The sequence below is a fragment of the Pterocles gutturalis genome, unplaced genomic scaffold, assembly GCF_000699245.1.
Source record: "Pterocles gutturalis isolate BGI_N339 unplaced genomic scaffold, ASM69924v1 scaffold19559, whole genome shotgun sequence".
Taxonomy (NCBI): Eukaryota; Metazoa; Chordata; class Aves; order Pterocliformes; family Pteroclidae; genus Pterocles; species Pterocles gutturalis.
In genome coordinates, this window is record NW_010131163.1 from 29,258 (window position 1) to 48,457 (window position 19,200).

Below are 19,200 nucleotides of genomic sequence, written 5' to 3' on the forward strand. Positions count from 1 at the left end.
GGAATTTAAGTACTAAGTAAATGTAAGTACTTAAGGAATTTGAGGCTAGGGGCATGAATTCAAGTGGAATTATGCGTTCAGGCCAGAAGAGCTACAGGTTCCTTTGAATGGCTCTGCTGTTTAGCCTGTGGATGCTGTTGATCAGCAGAGTAGGTCACTTAGTCTCTGTGGAGTTGCTGTCACTCACTTGGACAGCAAAATAGACAAAACTGCTTTGTCTGGTATTGCATTTCGTAATCCTTTTGCTCTACTGTCCTCGGCTGTCTAATCCTTCATCTATCATAACCTTTTAATTTCATGGGTGTTCTAAATGTTACCTACTTAGTAAATCCTTGTTAGAGAAAAATCTTTATTAAAATCCAGTGGTTTTTTCTGTTTTCGTATTATGCCTCAAACTGGATATTGTTTCAGTCACAAACAGGAATCCTTTAAGCATTTAACATTACAGTTACAAACCTGTGGTTTATTTTTGGTTTATACATACTACCTGGTATAATTTTGCTGTTTTCTCAATTCCCCAAAATAAAACATCTTTACTCTTAGCCTTCTCCCTTTTCAAGTATCTAGCTCTTCATATCAGGTTTCATTTACTGTAAATGCATCTGAAATGTCTTTTAGATAGAATTCTGAACAATTGAGCAAAATTGCCAATAGTCAGTGTTCAGCCCTTTGGCAAGGCTATATTAATTTCATTTCTTTTTCAATGTTTCTGTATCCAGGTGCTTTTCTTCATTATTGTTTGTTTCCCCCAGCAAGTTTATCTGCTTTTCCAGTAGCGCTTGCTTGCTTTGAATGCTGTCTTTTTCTGATCATTCTTGCTGAAGGTTATAGAAGTAAATTTGCTAGAAACGTGGGTACTTTGGAGGAAAAGTACCTTTGACCCTTAATGTTTTTTTATTTTGTTGTCCATTTCCTTATGCTTCCTGGTTTTAGTACTACCATAACAGAGAAGTAAAAGTCTTCATCTGGATCTCAGTGTTAATGTGAAGACTACCAGGTGATGCAGTGTGGCCAAGCTCTTGAGGATACCAGCACTGATGAGAATGCAAAACTGTGTTAGTAAGGTTTTCATTATAATAGTGGGTATGTACCTCTCAGATTAGACATGGATATGCTACCAGTTGCTTTTTCAAAGTATGAGAAAACTTCTGATTTAGCGATAGCTCCTGTAAAACAGATGCAGAGCAGATTCCTGAAATCTGTGACTTAGTGAAGGCTGAATTCTATCAACAGCAGAATGAATACTGTTTAAATAAAAAAAAAAAAAACCAACAACAATTTCTTTTAAAGTTTTAAACTGATGAAATAATTTATTAATTATTAATGGATATTAATGAATCATTTAAGCATTAACCTTATTAATGAAGAGAAACTGTGCTATTAATGAAGAGAAAAGAATGTGATAAAGCCAGTAAAACGGCAATAAAAGCAGGTTGCTGCACAAGAGCTAGTGAGCCAGCTGTCTCACGGTTAGGAAACCTTGGCTCCAGTCAGAACGAATTCCAGTGCACAGGTTGTGCAAAGATGAGAGTTAACTGATAAAGTCAACATCAGCTTTGGGAGGTCTCATCCTGTACCTTATGTGTGTCACATTCTGATATAAAATGGGTCGCTGCACAGGTGGGACAATTACAGTTATTCTGGAGAAAGAAGAGCAAAAATATGAAAGATAATTAAGTTTGAGACATACTGGAAATAGGATTCATGCTAGTGGTTTCAATACCGATATGAGACAAAGATGTCTTTGCAGTTCCTGCTGTGTTAGAGACATCACTGCTATTTCAAAACTAGATCTGTTTAGTCAGTTAGTGGGTAAGAGACAAGTTGGACTACAAAAGCTATTGCTTGTAATCCTCTATTTTCAAGAAGCTGCTTACCAAGCCAAGGAGAAGCCCAAGTGTAAATATTTTTGGTGATTTTATTTCTGTGTTCTTCCCTTTGGCAGTCATCTAACGCTATCCTGAATACACAGTTGGTGTGCCGTTTCATGTAATGGTCCCTTGTTTAGTCTTGTACTAACTTTCTAGTAAAAGTACTCCAGCCCTTCAAGGGGTCTAGTTTGAACAGTAACGGAAATTATTATTGTAATATATGTAATAGTCCAGTTATACAGTCATTACCAACCAGGTGTTTTGTTCTTTGTGAGGTTGAAGACTGCTTTAGAAAGCGCCAAGTTATAGCTGGAACAGGTGAGATCTTCAGGCGTAACTGCTGCAGTGGCAAATGTATAATTTGCTTTATCCCCTGCAGCTTACAAAACAAAGTTTACAGGGGAGGTATTGAATGACTGCGTGTTTCAGTGTTTCATAATTTTGGGGGGAGAAAGAATCCCACTCAGTGAGTATGAAGTAGGACATGTTTGTTTTCTGCGAGGGATTCTACAGACAGCTTTCTAGCTGTAACTAATAAGGAGACTGTCTCTGTTTTAAATACCTGCTTTTAGGCTGATCACTGCTCACTTCTTTATTAAACAGCTGAAAGCCACAAAACAAATTGGTGCCAGGATTACCCACTGGTGTCTGGCCCTGCCGATGGAGCCGTTGTGTGTGTACAGGGTAGACACAGTTACAGTGAATGCTGTCCAGTTTCGTTGAGGGGAGAAGTGTGGTTTTGAGTGTACAGGGCACAATTTATGGGGGAAGGATATGTTAATGGTGCAGTGGCAGTAGGAATGGGGGCTGGTGAGACCGAAAGAAAAAAGGAAAATGCTTGGGGGACATGGGCTCCAAATTAAGAAGCTGGCGAACCTCAAGTTGAAGAAATATTTATTTTTTGCTTTACAGTAAATTTTTATTCCTTAGACTGCTACTGTTTAATTATTTGACTGTTTATTACTTTTTGACTCACTTTTCCATTTTATACTTCAACTTAGCCACAGTGGTGTAAATATTTGAGGTAGAATTAAGTGAAGCGCCGCTGTATAAATCTATTGCTTTTTTTTCCACCTAGTTATCTAAGAAGGATTCTTTATTCTTTGCCCTAGTCTCTGAAAGCACTATAAAGTAAATTCACATTAAGATGTATGTGTAATTATTTTCTTTTTGATTCCAGTTAAGCTTTGTCAAATGAATGTTGTAAAAAAGAATATTGCTTAATTTTGAAACAATATACGAATAAAGCTTATTTTAAAATATGTTCAGGTGAAAAAAGAAATTTTTCTCAGAAGTTCTTACAACAGTTAAATATTGAGTTATCTGTATCTGAAAAAAGAGCATGAAAGTGTGTTTTGTAAAGGAAGCAGGTCTCGAGAGTTCTGGAACCGCATCACGTGTGTAATAAAAGTGCAGAAATAAGTCTTGAGGTGTGTGGGGTTCAACAAACACATTTTTTGCCACTTTGAACAGAACAAAAATAACTTAAACTGGCCTGAGGTTCCCCCCAGGAGAACTTTCTCTCGTGCAGAACTCTGGCAGATTCACAGTCCCCTCTGGAAGTCCCTGCACAGCTACTGGTGTGAGTTGTGCTACGCGGTTCCTGGCAGTAATGTTGGTTTTGGCCTCTCCTGAGGCTGGTTGTCAGTGGATTAGGGAGTTTGAGGCAAGTCTGTCTGCTGCATCTGAGAGCAGTTTGAACAAAGTCAATTTCTGGGCCCTAGGAGCTTTTTATGATAAAGAACTTCTGCTTGTACGTGTTCTTGTTAGCTTAATTTTACAAAAGAATGCTAAAGCTAAAGAGTAAGTATGCTCCCAATGAGAGCAAGAAGAAGGAACTTTATTATAGTGTGTGGAGGAACTGTTACTGATAAAAGCTCTGGACCAGACTTTGTGAGAAAACAAGTAGAGTTTCGACACAGGAACTTTAATCCCCCAGTGTTCATTTTGGACAGCAGAATTACTCTCCTACTGATGCAGTGCTTAACAGAAGCTTAGCTATTTTTTCAGCGAGGAAAATTATTCTGGCAGCCCAGAGAGACAGTGCTAAGCCAAGTTGGAAGGCTTAAATATAATTCCTTCTAAAAATTCAGATTAGGGAACAATTTATGAAGTGCTGCTTGAACCAACATGGCTTCAAGGAAAATCAGATTATGGCAGTATTCTTCAATAACCGAAATGTAGGCATTTTATTTTTTCCTCTCAGACAGAAACTTAGTTTTTCTTTTCACAAGGAGAGTCTCTGTCCAGGAGCTCTCTGGGAAGTGCCCTGTCCTCACAGTAGGTACATGGCAGGAAAACTTGTAGTACAGCAAGTAGCCTGACAGAAAGCGTTCATGCTTGAGAAGCTCTAGGGACTAGAAAGGTGGGATTATAGTCCAGATCAAATGAGAACTTTCATACAGGGGCATGGAGAGGAGCTCAATGCAGTGGTGTTAACTGCAACAAGAAGTTCTTAAGTTACAGGGTTTTATGGAAAGAGGGTAATCCATATGCGTTCGGAGAGAAGGAATTGGGGAATACTTTAAAATTTCTCTTCTTTGAGCTTCTCCGTATTCCTCAAAGAAGCACGGTGAGGTATGGCTCTTAATCATCTGGTTGTAAAATTTCTAGCCTGGCAACCTCACCTGAGAAAGAGGTCAATTTCTTTATCTGTATGTGAAACTATATGTGAGTAAGTTTAGTATTTTGAAGTACTTATTAACAAGTCCAACATCTCAACACCCAGGAGAGCTATAATATTTTGTTGGGGACTGTCCCCAGGCAAGGTCTTTCAATTACATGCAAAAGCTCCCGGGGCTGTGCAGGGGGGTAAAAAGTGGTCTTCCAACTGTCATTCCAATGTCTTAATTTCAAGATGATAATTCACTGTTTCACTGTTTTTAAAAGATGGTTTTCTCTTGTAGGGTTCTTCAAGTCATTGAAGATTGGTAAATATGTTAGTTGTGCATTAGAAACATACCTCTTCTAATCGTATTAATGTTTGTTATCTAGAATCTAGGGTAAACATAAACACAAAACTTCCATTCAGCTCTTTCACTGCCTGAGCAATGAAGAAGTTCTTTAATATATGTAAATGAACTTGGTAGACTTCTGGAAAGGTAGAAAATACCAACTTTCCCTGTCTTTGTGTAATCAGGATGCTTACTTAAATTATGAGTAAGAATACATTCAAGGTTTTGTATTGCATATGTGATTTTATTTTTTTTAAATATATGGAGCTGACAACTCAAACAGAAGTTATGGCTGACTTGCTTCGTGTAACAAATTGATGTGAACCCTTGCAATTTTTTTGGATATTAAAACACTAAACCACGTTTAGGAGAGGGAGCTATCCAGGAGTTTGTATTGGCTGGATTCAGGAGCTAGAATGAGAAAAGTTGGTGCATTGTGTCCCTTTGCTACACAAACCAAATCAGTGGCTTGTGTATTGGGGTTTAAATTGCCCATGATTTGATCATGGTAGAATTTACTTTTTTTGTAAGAGCTGAGCAATAGCATTTAACATAAATATCATAAATTATTTTCTAAGTTTTGACATTTCCAGTGCTATTCATGCACTATTAATGCCAGCCTTTCGGTTTGCTTTATTTTTTACTTCACAGTGAGCAAGCACCCTTAAAATGGTAAAAATTCCGTTAAGTCTTAGACTTATAAATATGAATAAGTTAATGTTTAAAAAACTTTAAAAACTCTTATGTGAGGTACACTGCCATACTTACAAACCCAAATGGCTTCATATCCATCAGCTTTCGGTATTCAGCTATCAGTCACTTGCCTCTTGAATTGTGAACGATGTTTTAACTGCTTGGAACTCTTAATGGAAATTGGAAGCTAAGAAAGGAATCTCACTAAGGAATGTTTCTTCAACAAGTGGTAATGTGATACAGAGTTATTGAAGATGGATGTTGCTTTTAGTGAAAGCAGAAAGATGCGTAAACCAACCAAGCAAAAAAAAAAATCAGTCTGATATCAGTGTGATATTGGAAAAGTTTCTCTGTTAAAACTTCTGGGTTTTCTTTTAGTTCTTGGCTAATATGTTCAGCTAGTGCTAGAGGTATGGTTTTTTCTACTCTAATGTTCTTAATACCAATATAAAATCTTTTTAGTAGTGAATATTAATCTTGAACTTTGGCGAGTGTAGTTTGTTTTCTTTTTTCCCAATGTTAATATACCATTCCCTACTTAAAATGTAGGCATTTGTTTTCATATGTGAATTCTGGTGCAAAGTTGTAATAACAGTCTTTGTTTCATAAGTAGTGGGTATTGATCCTATCTTGAAGTCATAATTGGTTTAGCAGTCACCACTGAAGCAAGTAATGTTCTAATTTAGCTAAGACAGTTCAAGTTATTAAGATGACAAATTCTGGAGAGCTGGGAAGAAAAATAATATTTATTTTTAAGCATTCTCTCTTCTCTGTGAACAATGAATCAGTTTCCTGGCTCACTTTTATTGTACTGTTGTAATCTTGTTTTAGTGAGGAGAATTTGTATTGAAATAGCTGGGTTGTTTGTAAGGATGTTCTAACGTACCCTGTATTCAAATTTTACTGAAGTGCCCATTCTTTTAGTTTCATCTTCCCTACTCCACCCCAACCAATTTTCTAATTAAGTTATTTTATTGGGGAGCATAGTGATACATTCATTCAGCCCTGTATTTACCTAAAACAATACATCTCTGAAAAAGCTTGATATACTTTAGCAGGCAAACAGGAGAGTAGAGATTGAGTTCTATGGCTGATGTTTCAAATCGGGATTCTTCACCTTGGAAATCAAAAGGAAGAGTTAACTCTTGCTCTAAATTGTGGCTCCTCTATGGTCAGGGTTGGATCAGGTGAGAGAAATGGATCCATACTTTCCTTCTGTCACTGTGTCTCGTAAGTGTTCTCTGCGGGTGGGAAAGGGTAATTCCTTGGTGCTTGTTCCTGCACAGCTGTGGGTATGTGGTTAGGTGACTTACAGAACTGGGATGGATTTAGTTCCTTCCTGGAGAGGGGGAACTTTAGAAATAACGCGCGCCCCCAAATATCCACTGGTACAGACTTTCTGTATTTAGATAAGTGCTGCCCTCATAGGGAAGCCCTTTTCTTTGGCATTCTCAGTTTATAATCTTAAAATGTTAAGTAGGATTTAGAAATAAATAAACTTGGACTTCAGCTCCTTTTAGGATGATTATTAGCTTCAAGTCCATTTTAACTCTAGAAATTAGTTAGCCAGATTTTCCCTGCCCCCTTCTTAAGTATTGTGCTTTTGGAGAAAGATCTTGTTCCCTCTACTGGTCAGATGTCTTTCCCTGCTCCAGTAAAGGCATGCCTTGCATATTTGTTTCCTTAAAAGAGCCTTAAATGTAGATATCTCAAATAAGAGAGCATGCTATTAAATTGTCAAGATGAAGCTGTATTCGCTTATCCAGGTACAGTGTAACATAACCAAGAATGACATCTATGACATATTTAGAAGTTTCTAAAGCTCTTCTGTGTGTAACTGTCCTGGCTTAGGCTGAGACAGAGTTAACTTTCTTCATAATAGCTCACAAGAGGCCATGTCCCAAAACTGCACTCACGGAATGGAGATAACAGTCGAGCGTCCCAGACCAAGAGCTAACTGGGGTGGGGGCGAAAGGCCTTGGGAGAGCGACCACCTGGAGCAAGATGACCCGGAGCAAAAAAAAGAGATCCGGAACCAAAAAGGGCCAGTCTTCCGGTATATATCACCTATATACTGGGCATGACGTGTATGTTATGGAATAGATTACTGGCCACTTTGGGTCTCAATCCCGAACCTAAGATCAAATCCTGGGCTAGTAACTGGGGCTGTGCTCCCTCCCAGCTTCTCCTGTTTGCAGACAGCCAGAGAAGCTGAAAGACCTTGGCAGCTGCGTAAACATCACTTTTTATCAGCTTTCTTCTGAGCACAAATTCAAAACACAGCCCCTAGCTGTGCTAGCTATTATGAAAAAAGTTAACTCTGTCTCAGCTTAACCTGGGACAGTAACATAAAGATCCAGCCATACCTTTCACCTATAGCAGAGCATTGTCAGGCGTGTTGTGACTTTTAGGAAAGTGGTGCTTCTGTCACTGTCCAAGGGTCCTGTCCAGGTAACCTGTTCAGGTTAGGAAAAGGTGGGAAATAGCACAAAACATTACCAGCATTGTCTGGACACAAGTTCAAAATCCTTCAAGAGCAAAGTTTTATTAACTGTAGCTGGAATGGTTTACATTCTGTGGGCCCACTTTCACAAATTTGTGCACTTACCTTGCTAGGAGTGACTTGCGGCTATTGGTACTTTTTGTGGCAAGGTAAAGCTACCCCTCTTGAAGGAAGACTTCGTGTGAAGTTTTCTGTGTTTCTAACCTTGATGATCTTAAAGAAAAATGCTGGAAGAGTCCTTGATTTTAGGAAAAGAAACCCTTGAAATTAAGTCATTTTGCTAAGGCTTGATAATAAAAGAATAGAGTGGTTTTGGTTACCAAGGTTGCTTTTATTTTGAAAGTACTTTTGGTTTTGGCAAAATTTTATTGTGTGTATTTTACTGTGGTTGCTACAGATGCAAGGAAATAGAGAAGTTATGTTGAAGGCAAAGAGTATTTTGGGCTACTACATTCCTGACTTCCGTTATTACTAATGGCTGCTACTTCTTAAAACAAATTTTTGGGGTACGTCTGTCTGCTATACTTGCCTTCATTTAAACTTTTAAGGTACGGTATACTTTGTGCTGTCAAGACAGATGCTGCAGCTGATCAGTCAATTGTTAAATCACATTTAAAAATGGTAGTTTGGAGATGAATTTTTAACTTGGCATTTAAATAGCTTGTGAGAATTAATGAATAGCAGGTACAAATCATATGCCTCATACCACATGTGAGTGTGTTTATGTTACAGGACCAAGGATGTCTTATGTGAAAGTTTGTACAGGATTTGCTGTTAGAAAGCTGTTCAGACATGCACATTTTTGAGTGTATGTTATTTGTAGTTGATTGTGTGGATTTACGAAATTGTTCTAGTTTAATCTCACTTTAGCCCAAGATTAGAAAAATCTAATAGAGCTTTAAAACATCATTATGTCATTGCTTGGAACAAGGAGCAGCTAACTAGAGCAGAGCCCAGGCAAGAAAGTTTGTAAAAAGGAAACTCATAAGGGGCTTGTTACTTCTATGATGTTGTACTGCAGAATAGTAGAGTGTTGTGTCCAGTGTGTCAGTTACAGAAACTGGGACTGATGTATATCATTTTTATATGGTCATGTTTGATTGCTAGAATTCATACCTAAAAATAGATTTAGAGGTCAAGGAGATCTGCTACCAAATGCAGATTTGGTCATCTTTGGCAAAACTCATCACTTCTTGTCTTATTAAAGCAGGTACTCTCATTAGAGCAGATGCATCTCTTTGCACCTGCTTGCTTTCAACTAGAGCATCCTAGTTAAATTTTTTCTACAAGGCTGACTTCATCTAAAAGTTATTCTTCTGTCCCGCAATGGCGTTCAATGAAAATTGCAATTTGTGAGAGTTACAAAGCTGTCACCATGTACCACAGAGTGGTAAATGAGGAAATAATAAATGAGGAACCGCTGTTTTGAAGGAAATGGGAATAAAGCTGTGCAGCTCGTCTCTGAGGAAGCCAAACCAGGTCTCTGGATTCACTGCTAAAAGGGTATTTGTGGTATCTAACATTTCTGGGCTACCTACATACTTGTTGAAATAAATGGTTTCTTTTGAATACATAAGCAGGCACCAATCCTAAATTGTATCCTTAAAATAAGGATCTGTAAATGTGTTTCAAAATGCAAAACCTGGTCTTTGACTCGATATGTTCCTCTTTACCCTTTTCAAAGCTGAACAGACATCCCAGGATGAAAATGTGCTTACTGGTTCTGCCTTGCTGGAAGTGAGATGGCTGTATTTAACTGTTGCTGTGCAACTGAACAGTTAGTTTGGTTATTCAAATATGGTTCAAGTATTCATTGAAAAATTTTAGGGATGTTTCAATGGAATTGTGTAACACCTAGACTAAGGTTCAGAGTTTGAAGAGAAACTACCCTTGAACAACTAAAGTTAGTTCCTTGTCTTCTTGGAAAGTTGCTTATACAGTCTTTTTGAATTGAAGCTCTGACTTGCCTACATAAGGGCAGGATTATGCTCCTGAGAATAATTTCTCATAGTTTGTTTATTAAATGTAAAATTTGGAGCACTTTATTCATGACATTTTGCAGGATGGCTCTGTGGTAGGAGCCAAAACCTCTGAAATTAGCTGCAAAATGAAAGTCAAATAATAAAAGGAAACAGAACAAATACAGTTCTTATGCAGCACAGCACCTTAATGAAATGCAAGGTTAATTTTGAGCTTAACTTATGATAATTTTTTTTTATTTCAGGGTCAGATAACGCTGATGGATGTCCCTGTATTTAAAGCAATTCAGCCAGAGGTAAGTATTTCATTGGTTTTGTCTTCAAATTTAAATGAAAATAAGTTATGCTAGTGTTTAAAGTCTGTAATTGCAAAGTGTAAATATGTCAATAAATCTTAATTTTTTTCCCAGTTCATACATCTCTGAAGCAGAATATTTTATAACACAAAAATATCTGGAACTAATTGTTTGGGGAATGTAGTATTGGTATTTAAATACGGTCAGCCAGTGCTAGAGGTGAAGTATCTGGGTTTTAAGGTTTCTGAATGATAAACATCTTGATTTGACTATTCTGATCATAACGTTTTAGGTTTCAGCTCCTGGTACCTCATGCCATACTTCATCCTGTATTGTGTTTCCCTAACTGGTTCATCTCTTTTTTGGAAAAACGGCTGTGTTGGCATCTTGTATTCAAGATGGGTTGGGTGTGATCTGTGGATATATTGGGATAATATATTGATGATTTGTCTTCTCTGTTTTGTTTATATGTAATGCCATATTCCTTTTTGACTTGAGTTGATGTTTTCAGAATCTTCACAGTGACTATAATACATGATGAATTTGTTTATCCTTGTTTCTGTACAATTAGCATTTTCCTGTGGGCGTTGTTTTGCCCTTTCGAAGGTTTATTTTTCAGTTTATTGTCCACTTCATCAGTAGTGTGGAAGTCTTTTTCAGCTCATCAGTCACCTTAAGGCTATCATAAGCTATTTTATTGGCAGCAGGCTTTTGTCATGTCACTCTTGTGGCATGCTGAAGAACATTTTGCTTCAACTGGAGAAACTTGCTCAGTCTCTTGGTTGTGATTATTGATAACATCATTTGTGTACTCAAAAACTTTTTGAAGGCTTCCTTTTGATCTGGACTTGAAAACGTTATCATGATTTAGCTTTTATGATTTTAGCAAGCTATTTCTCAACCCATGTGGATTTGTGTGGGTTTTTTGGGTGTTTTTTTGTTTGGGTTTGGGTGGTTTTTTTTTTTTTTTAATCCTTCAAAGAACCTCCCATTTGATCTCTCTGACTTCTTTTTTTAGGCATCCTTAGAGTCTTTTTGATTGGCAGAATATACTGATTCTGATCTTCTAATAGGATAGCTCTTTTTTTAAAGCTCTTTTCCAAAACTTTAAAGCATTTTACCCTTTTATCTGATTCTCTTAATTGTTTTACTCATAGGTGTGTTTGTGTACTTCTTTTCCTAATGTTAAACATTACTGCTATGTAGGGTTCCCACCAGTCCCGAGTACTGAATTTGAATAAGCTCTGGCTGCTTCTATGCAGTGTCTCATCTCTCATTACACCGAGCTTCAAAGGACTGGATATCAAAAATTCAAACCACCAATTTAACTAGTCAGGACTTTTTCTAATGATCTGCTGATAAAGAAATTCAACTACTTGAGCTTGATGGTAGTTTCTTCTTTGCAATCTGCTTCCAGCACTGCACAGGATGAGCAGTCAGCTGTTTAATAACGACAAAGAAGCAAGCAAGTTAGATATAGCAGCAGTGATCCAGTACTCCATACCGCCTAATTTGTTGCTCTTTTGATGCTACCTCCTGTATGCCAGATTGCTGTGTGAGCAGAGCTAAAGAAAGTCTCTGGGAGATGAGAAGAAATGTCAAGAAAGCACATTTAATTTTGTTGGCTGTTCTAACTTATTATTGTAAACCATAAAGGGGAAAAGCAGAATAAAATAATGTAACATATCTAAAGGAAAAACTGTGGGAGAGTAGGTGAATGTATCTAGAAAGTAATTCCTTTAAAAATCTGTATGTACTGCATAAGAAAAATTCTTGTGATACCTCCACTGGAAGATATCCACATGAGGAAAGGTAGCTGTTTTGACACTTCTCAAGTGTTTGCATGAAAGCAGTTGACGGCACTGATGACATGCAAGTATTATCTGTCCATCAGTGCTCCTTCACAGGTAGACAGAGGTTTGTAGTCTTGTATCTGATATGCCTCTAAACCACATTAATCCCCTATGAAAAAGGGGCATACAGATGAACTTTCAGGTCAGAAGAAGCTAGACACAATTAAAATCCTTGCCTTGTGCTTTGCAGATGGGGAAAACAGACGTGGAACACTTAGTTTACCTAAAGATGTCTTGACAGCAGAGTAATGAAGTGTTGTAGGTTTCTGAGTTTCTTTGAAGTGTCTACCAGAATATATGTACCATATCTGTATCGTGATTCAGGTTTTAAATCTTTACGCGTACCTTGACGTGTGCACTCAAACCTTGTTGAATTTGTAATTAGAAAAGAAAACAATGTTGAGCTGATTTCACCTGTAGAAAAGGGCTTCTAAACTGAGGCTTTAATGAGTGACTAAAAGGCATTGATAGCATTTGGTTTTTTGATATCAGTTCTAGTAGATGCTCTATTTAGAATCAAATTTCAGAGCTCTCACCCCCATGTGTGATAGATGATGAACAACATCTTTCCCAGTGTGACAAGATTTAAAAGCTGTGTGTTTATTATAGATTGTTGTAATTCACCGACAAATCTTTTGTTATACAGGCTGTGAGTCTGTCTGCTTCCAAACTCTGTAGAATGGTATATGAATTAATATTTTTAGCCTTTAATGTGTTTTCAATTTTTCCCAAAGAAGGCTTCTGAGAGATATATTCCAAGATGCTTAATTTTTAAAATAACTGGAGATGAATTTTCACCATCTTAAGGAAGTGTGTGAGCAGTATTCTTTAAATATCAGAGTTTTTCTTGACTATCTAAATCATTGTGTTGCTTCATCTTCATTGTGTTAAAATATTATCTTAAAGTATTGTAGGTTTGTTTTTTAAAAAGCAAAATCAGAATTTCATCTTGCTTATCTTAACAAAAACCAGAGCCAAATAACACTCTTTTTTTACAGCAGTATGTAGTCATTTTTCTTTTAGCAGCAAAATCAATGAACACACTCCTAGCACACAGTTGTATACTTCTACAGCCTTTTGCCTCTCTCTCTAGCAAATAAATGTCATTCTTTCTGCCTGTATTCAAATTTCATACAGCTGTTGTGGGTTCCTATGTGTGCTAGAGTTCCTACACATCACCCACTACAGCTTCCTGTTTCATGCTCTTGGGAAAAAATGGGCAGGGAGCTGAGTGTAGCCCACATCACTCAGGATTAAGGTATGGTGGATCACTTAGATTTAGGGTGAGCGAGAAGCACGGACTTGAACAGTTACCATGGCTTAGACAGTAAGTAGTGACATGATCCTCTGCCTGAGCTTTAAGCTGACTGTATCACTCCAAGCAATACTGGAAACCACCTTTCTTCATCATTAAAAGTGCCTGCAAGTTACTTCAGAGAAAAGAAAGTAGAAGGAATTACTGTTTGTTTGTTAATTAATAATTGGGGGGTGCAGTGTAAGAAATGAAGATAATCGAGAACACACCTCTGCTGCATAAACTTCTGTCTGTATGAAAGCCCCTGATTTGCGTTTTCATTTTTCGGAAACAAAAAAAAAGATGGAGTACCCCAAGACAATGATATGATTTTCATCTGTTCCCCATGAATGACAAGCGGTGTGTTATTTTTTGTTTTCTTTTTCTTGTGGTAGTTGTGGCTTTCTAGAGAGCAGGGACTGTAAAGCAGAAAGGTAGTCATAGACTTGCTCAGTTGTGCTGCTGGTAGCTACATCAATGTTAACTAAATGCCAGATGTCCCTTGCAGAACACATTAACTTGCTTTTATTGGAAAAATCTGATTACTTATTTTACATATTTTAGTACATCATCCAAAATTATTTACCCATATGTACTCATGTTGAAAATCTTCACTGGGTTATTGTCTTTAACGTCTTTATCCCCTCTGCTTCACTAGGCTAGGCGGTGGGGAAAAAAAAGTTTGCTTATTAATTATTCATCTCTACTTGTTCTGACGTTGTATAATGGTTTTACTATTAATCCTTGCTTTTTCTTTCCTATTTCTGAAGCTTTCACTTTGATCTGTGTGACAAGATTTTAATGAGAAGCACAGTCTCTTTCTGCCATGTAGTACTAGTTATAATTTAAGTGTTCCTATAGTATTTTGTTAAGGAAAATATAACTATATAGATTCAAGAAGGAATGAAAACCAAAATGTGTTTTGAAGAAAGTTTAACTTGTATTCTTGATCCAAAATCTTTCAGTCTTGAACCTAATTTAAAATTACAAAAGTAAGGAAATGGTAGTTGTAGTAATGTAGCTGTTGTGCTTGAGTTGACTGGCAGACTAAGGAAATAATCCTTGTGAATACTTCAGATTGGAAACTCGTGGTGGAAAAAGTGTAGTTCTCCAGGAAGATCAGAGAAACATACCTGAATTAGAGTAATGGAATAGGCAGCACACAGTCTCTTGAATTAAAGAAGAAATGAGTCTTTGTATAGAAGTATAAGAACGGTTTCTGAATTCTGATTCAGCAAATTAGTGTGCTTTATTGCAATAGTGTGTGCAGAGTCAGGTCTGTGCTCATTGGGGCTGTATCATACTTCTCCCAGACCAAAGGCAGTGAAGATGAAAACCTTGGTGGCTTCTCTTCTGTTGATGGCATCTTAGGGCAGTGGGATGAACGGTGTCAAGGGCAATGGTTTTAGGCGAGCAGGTTCTAGAGGAGGGAAAAATGGTTGCGACCAATGGAGTTTGTAGAGTGATCAGGTAATAATGCTCAGAAGCTGTGGACAGGCAGCAAAGGGAAACTACTTTTACTTTAGTTTCTAGTCAAGAGGAAAGAAAGCTGGCTGTACAGGGTAGAAAGGTCTTGCAAGTGTGAGCACTTCAGAGCAGAAGATGTGAAGAGAAAGCAAGAATAAATAAAAAGGAAAGACTGTACTTTGCTATTGTGCCACTTTAATAATTAAGCTGTCTCTGTACTGATTATTTTCCTTGGTAGCACTGTGGAATAGGTTGTATGCTGTATGCAGTATTTATTTGCATCTCTTCTGTATGCTATTGTATATGAATAGAAGAGCTCATTTTGGTACATTTAGGTTGTTATTATTTTAATTGAAACAGCTTTATTGAAATTAAGTGGTAGTAAAAAACAAGGGAGATGATGTAGCTGCCCAACTGCTAAGTTTTACAGGCAAGTAAGAGGCACTGTAATTTTGTGATTATAAAGTAATGCTTTTTCAGGCTTTACAAGTAATTTGTTAGATTGTTGTGGCCTACAGTTTTTAGGGTGACTTAAGTACAGGAACCACGTGATTTATTTATTTATTTTTTAACTTTTAAGCAGATCCCCTTGCTTCCTTTTACTCCACAAAACTGTTTAGATGCTGAGTGTTGTTCAACTTAAAATTGCCTCCTTTGGAAGGGAAGCTGGAAATAGCGTTTCTTTCATTGTTGCTGCAAAAGATAACAACTTTGGTATTTCTTCAAGGCAACAGGCCAAGTTAAAATAATGGGACATGTCAAGATTGAGATAACAAGGTCAATGTTTTCAGTAGACTTTACGTATCTTCAGAAAGCAATTAAAATCAAAAGAATGTGCTGCTCTCCCTAGCTCAGGTTCTTGAGTTTTTCACTGGTTTCTAATAGGAGCTGAGGCTTTTTTAAAAAAGTCTCTAATTCAACAAAAGATTAATTTTAAAAATCTAATAAGATAATTCAGAGGTGACACTTGTGGAATCTCAATTTATAGAAGAAATCAGAAAGTGTATATATTTATTACTTCAATGTATTATTGCTCTGTTAAGTTATTTTGAAACTAAGATTTGTCTCTCTGTATGCTTTTGGCTCTGAACATGTGTTAACACACTAATTTAAAGAAATCAATTTTCATCTTTGTTCTACCAGGAGCTGGCAAGCTGTGGGTGGAATAAAAGAGAGAAATACAGTTCTGCACCAAATGCTGTTGCTTTCACCAGAAGATTCAATCACGTGAGTCGTGTTGGGTTTTTTTTCCCCAGTGTCATTATATGTACACATTTAAAAAAATCTGGGGAGTTGAGTGTTCTAGCACATTAATTTGTTACTGATCACAGCTGATTACTTTAAAACTTAAAGATATGTTATAAGGAGTTCCTTATCTGCAGGATATACAGTAAGACCAAAACAGTAACGAAGAAATAGCTTTGGTTTTGTTTTAAATGGCAGTTATTGATTAAACAGGAAAATATTAAGAGGGTTTTTTTTTCCCCACATAAATGCTGACTGTCCTTTACATAAAGACAGAATCATAATTACAGGTTAGAGGCTTACCATACAGGATTTCTGGAGTAGTAATTAGATGTAATTTCTTTCTGTGTTAGTTGAGTGTCTTTTGCTCCGCAAAGATGTTTTTGTCCGTAGAAATATAAGCCTTTTGTCAGTATGGTTACTTCTTAAGATTATTCTGGGCAAACTTTTAAAATTCCAAACAATATTACTGTACAAAACTAGTTCTTTAATTCTCTATTTGGCATAACTTTTCAAGTACTGTATTTGAGATTTATGGCTTTCTTACTTAAAAATTTCTCTGTGTAAAATTAGCTTTAAAAATATGATCAGGATTTTACCTTTCTCCACAATTAAAGCTGTAGGACTCCAGGTAGGTAGCTAGCCAACAAACTGTAATGCCTTTCTTTTAATGTAATAGCATATTTTGTGTTTCAGATGAAGTAATTCTGTTACCTTCATCTCTTCTCTTGTAAATGTTGAATAATGTGCCAAACTTACGAGCCCTGTTCCAGACCTATTTTCTGTACCCAGTCTCAGATCTACAGACATCTTTGTTAATCATGTAAAACTCAGACCAAACTTCTAACATTTCAGGTTTTTTTCTATCACTTATTGTGTAATTTCTCACTTTTCACCCAAACCCCCTAGATTCCAATAGATGGTACAGTCACAAGAAGTTTGCAGTATAACATTTTCTCTTCAGTCAAGAGGAGAATCAGGCAAATATCCAAAACCCATGACCAGACAAGTGTTTCAGTCATTAGAAGGTTAAGAAATACTGTAAGTATTGTCGGTGCAAAGTAATAGGATTTGGTCATATCCTGAATGTAAGCAATAATGAAAAGTGAGATGATTAACAAAGATGTCTGGGAAAAGGGGCAAGTATTGTTTCAGTTGCAGGTTCTTATTATTCATGTTATACCTCAACTTTTAACTTACTGAGACAGTACTTGGATAACTTTTCATGTGGTGTGGGCCTACGGTTCCCAATGCATCACTGCGAAGGACTCATTCATTCCACCAGTGATGTCGTATTTAGATGCACCATCCTTTCAGGAGCAGTGAAACCCAAGAATTCCTATGGGATAGACAGTGGCAGCTGGGAATATCTTGGCTCAGCAGGGTGCAGTTCCTGTTGGGCACCTGCCCTACTTACCTGGGGGTTTCTAATAGTTGGACCTAAAGTAATCAATCAAGAAAATCATTGCAAGTATTGGCTTTCTCAGTCGTGGATACATTTCATCAAACTTTTGTTAATCTTTGAAATTTCACTGGATTTGAGTTATGTATTATGCATCTGTATTTTTCCTTTTTCTCCTAACTTGCCAAAAGAAATCCATGAACAGCTCTCACTTTGTGAGTAAAGAGAATATTAAATAACTAACAGCTGCTTCACAGCAAATTGATCTGCTGATAGCGTTTTGGAAACAGTAATGATTATGTGCAGTTGTTTGCAGTCCATTGAGAATGAAGTGTAGTGTATTTCCAGCACTAGTTATGTGATAATTATATGTGGTGCCTGTAAAACCAGATTGAGTTCAGGGAAGAGAAATCAATTGAATCGTTCCATGCCAAGATTCTTTTATTCTTGAAGAATACATTGCTATGTGGTACTCCATAGATCTACACATCTGCTACTGAGTATTGTTTTCAAATATGTAAATTCTTTACATCTTTTTTTAAAACTCTGATCTCTGCCTTTTTCAGCTTTTTTCTGAAAGTTAGTTGTATACTTGCATACTACCATTGCAACTGGTATATCTGTCAGTGCAAAATGACCATGTTTGCCTACTTACTAAACCATTGTTCTCTACCCGTTGAAAAGGGCATTGATATGAACATGTTTCATAGTTTATGTAAAAGTAACTGTTCCTCTCCTGGTGATGAGATTATCTGCATGAAAAACCTCTTTCTTGATGTTTTTCTTTAAATGGGAGTGGAACTGCGCTGCCACAGAGCTTAAAATATTAGAGAAACTTGTCACCTGGATTCAGTACATTGGAACAATTTTAAAGCAAAAAAAAAAATCCAACTTGAAAAAGGCAAATTTTTTTGTTGTGCTAACTCCGTGAAACTGTGGTTTTGTTGTTTGTTTTTTTTAAAAACCAATTGCAAACTTTGCATAGGAGAGGAAGTTTGTATTGAATATTGCGGTGTTGCTGAGTTGCAGTGAAGTGTGATAATGAAATTTTACTAGGGTTATTGGAAATTAAAAAATGGATTGGGGAAGAGGTTAGTGTGCTTCCTTTGGAAACAAACAAACTAAAAATATAGGGATTCTACTTTAGCTGTGATGATGCAAGGTCAGTACTGTCTGTTTTACATTACGTGCTTTTTGTGTAGCATGTCAGAATGGTTTTAACAGATATTTGGAAGAATGAGCCAGAAACTCCATTAAAGAGAGAGTCTCGAATTTGCATTATCTACCAGTTAGCATGGAAAGCACAATTAGTTTTGGAACCAGTGACTATGAACTTAAGAGCACCAGCATAACAAAATTAGTATTTCAGTTAAGGCAAATGTGATAATTTCAAAAGCTTAAGCTGTGATTCAAGAAAAGATATGTTCAAAAGTTAGGCGTGATTTTCTAGGTTGACCTTAATAGGGAAGAATATAAATATGCAAAAAATGTGTCAAGAGTTACATACTGCCTTGAGCTGTTACCAAAGACACTGATGCCCAAAGGCTGAGTCATCTAACTGATTGATATTGGTGGGACAGTGTGAGAAATAACAACATTTAAAATGCAGTGACAGAGGACTTGAAGCAAAATAACCACAAAAT

General features: G+C 36.8%; 1 protein-coding gene across 2 annotated transcripts in view; it reads left to right on the forward strand.

The window, feature by feature from the left end:
* Positions 1–19,200, forward strand: part of RALGPS2 (Ral GEF with PH domain and SH3 binding motif 2) — a 94,006-nt gene that overhangs the window by 4,472 nt on the left and 70,334 nt on the right. For both annotated transcript variants that reach the window (XM_010080517.1, XM_010080518.1), the window contains exons 3-4: positions 10,246–10,296; positions 16,054–16,137. In XM_010080517.1, the coding sequence (XP_010078819.1) occupies positions 10,246–10,296; positions 16,054–16,137 (135 nt within the window). The remainder of the gene's footprint in view (positions 1–10,245; positions 10,297–16,053; positions 16,138–19,200) is intronic.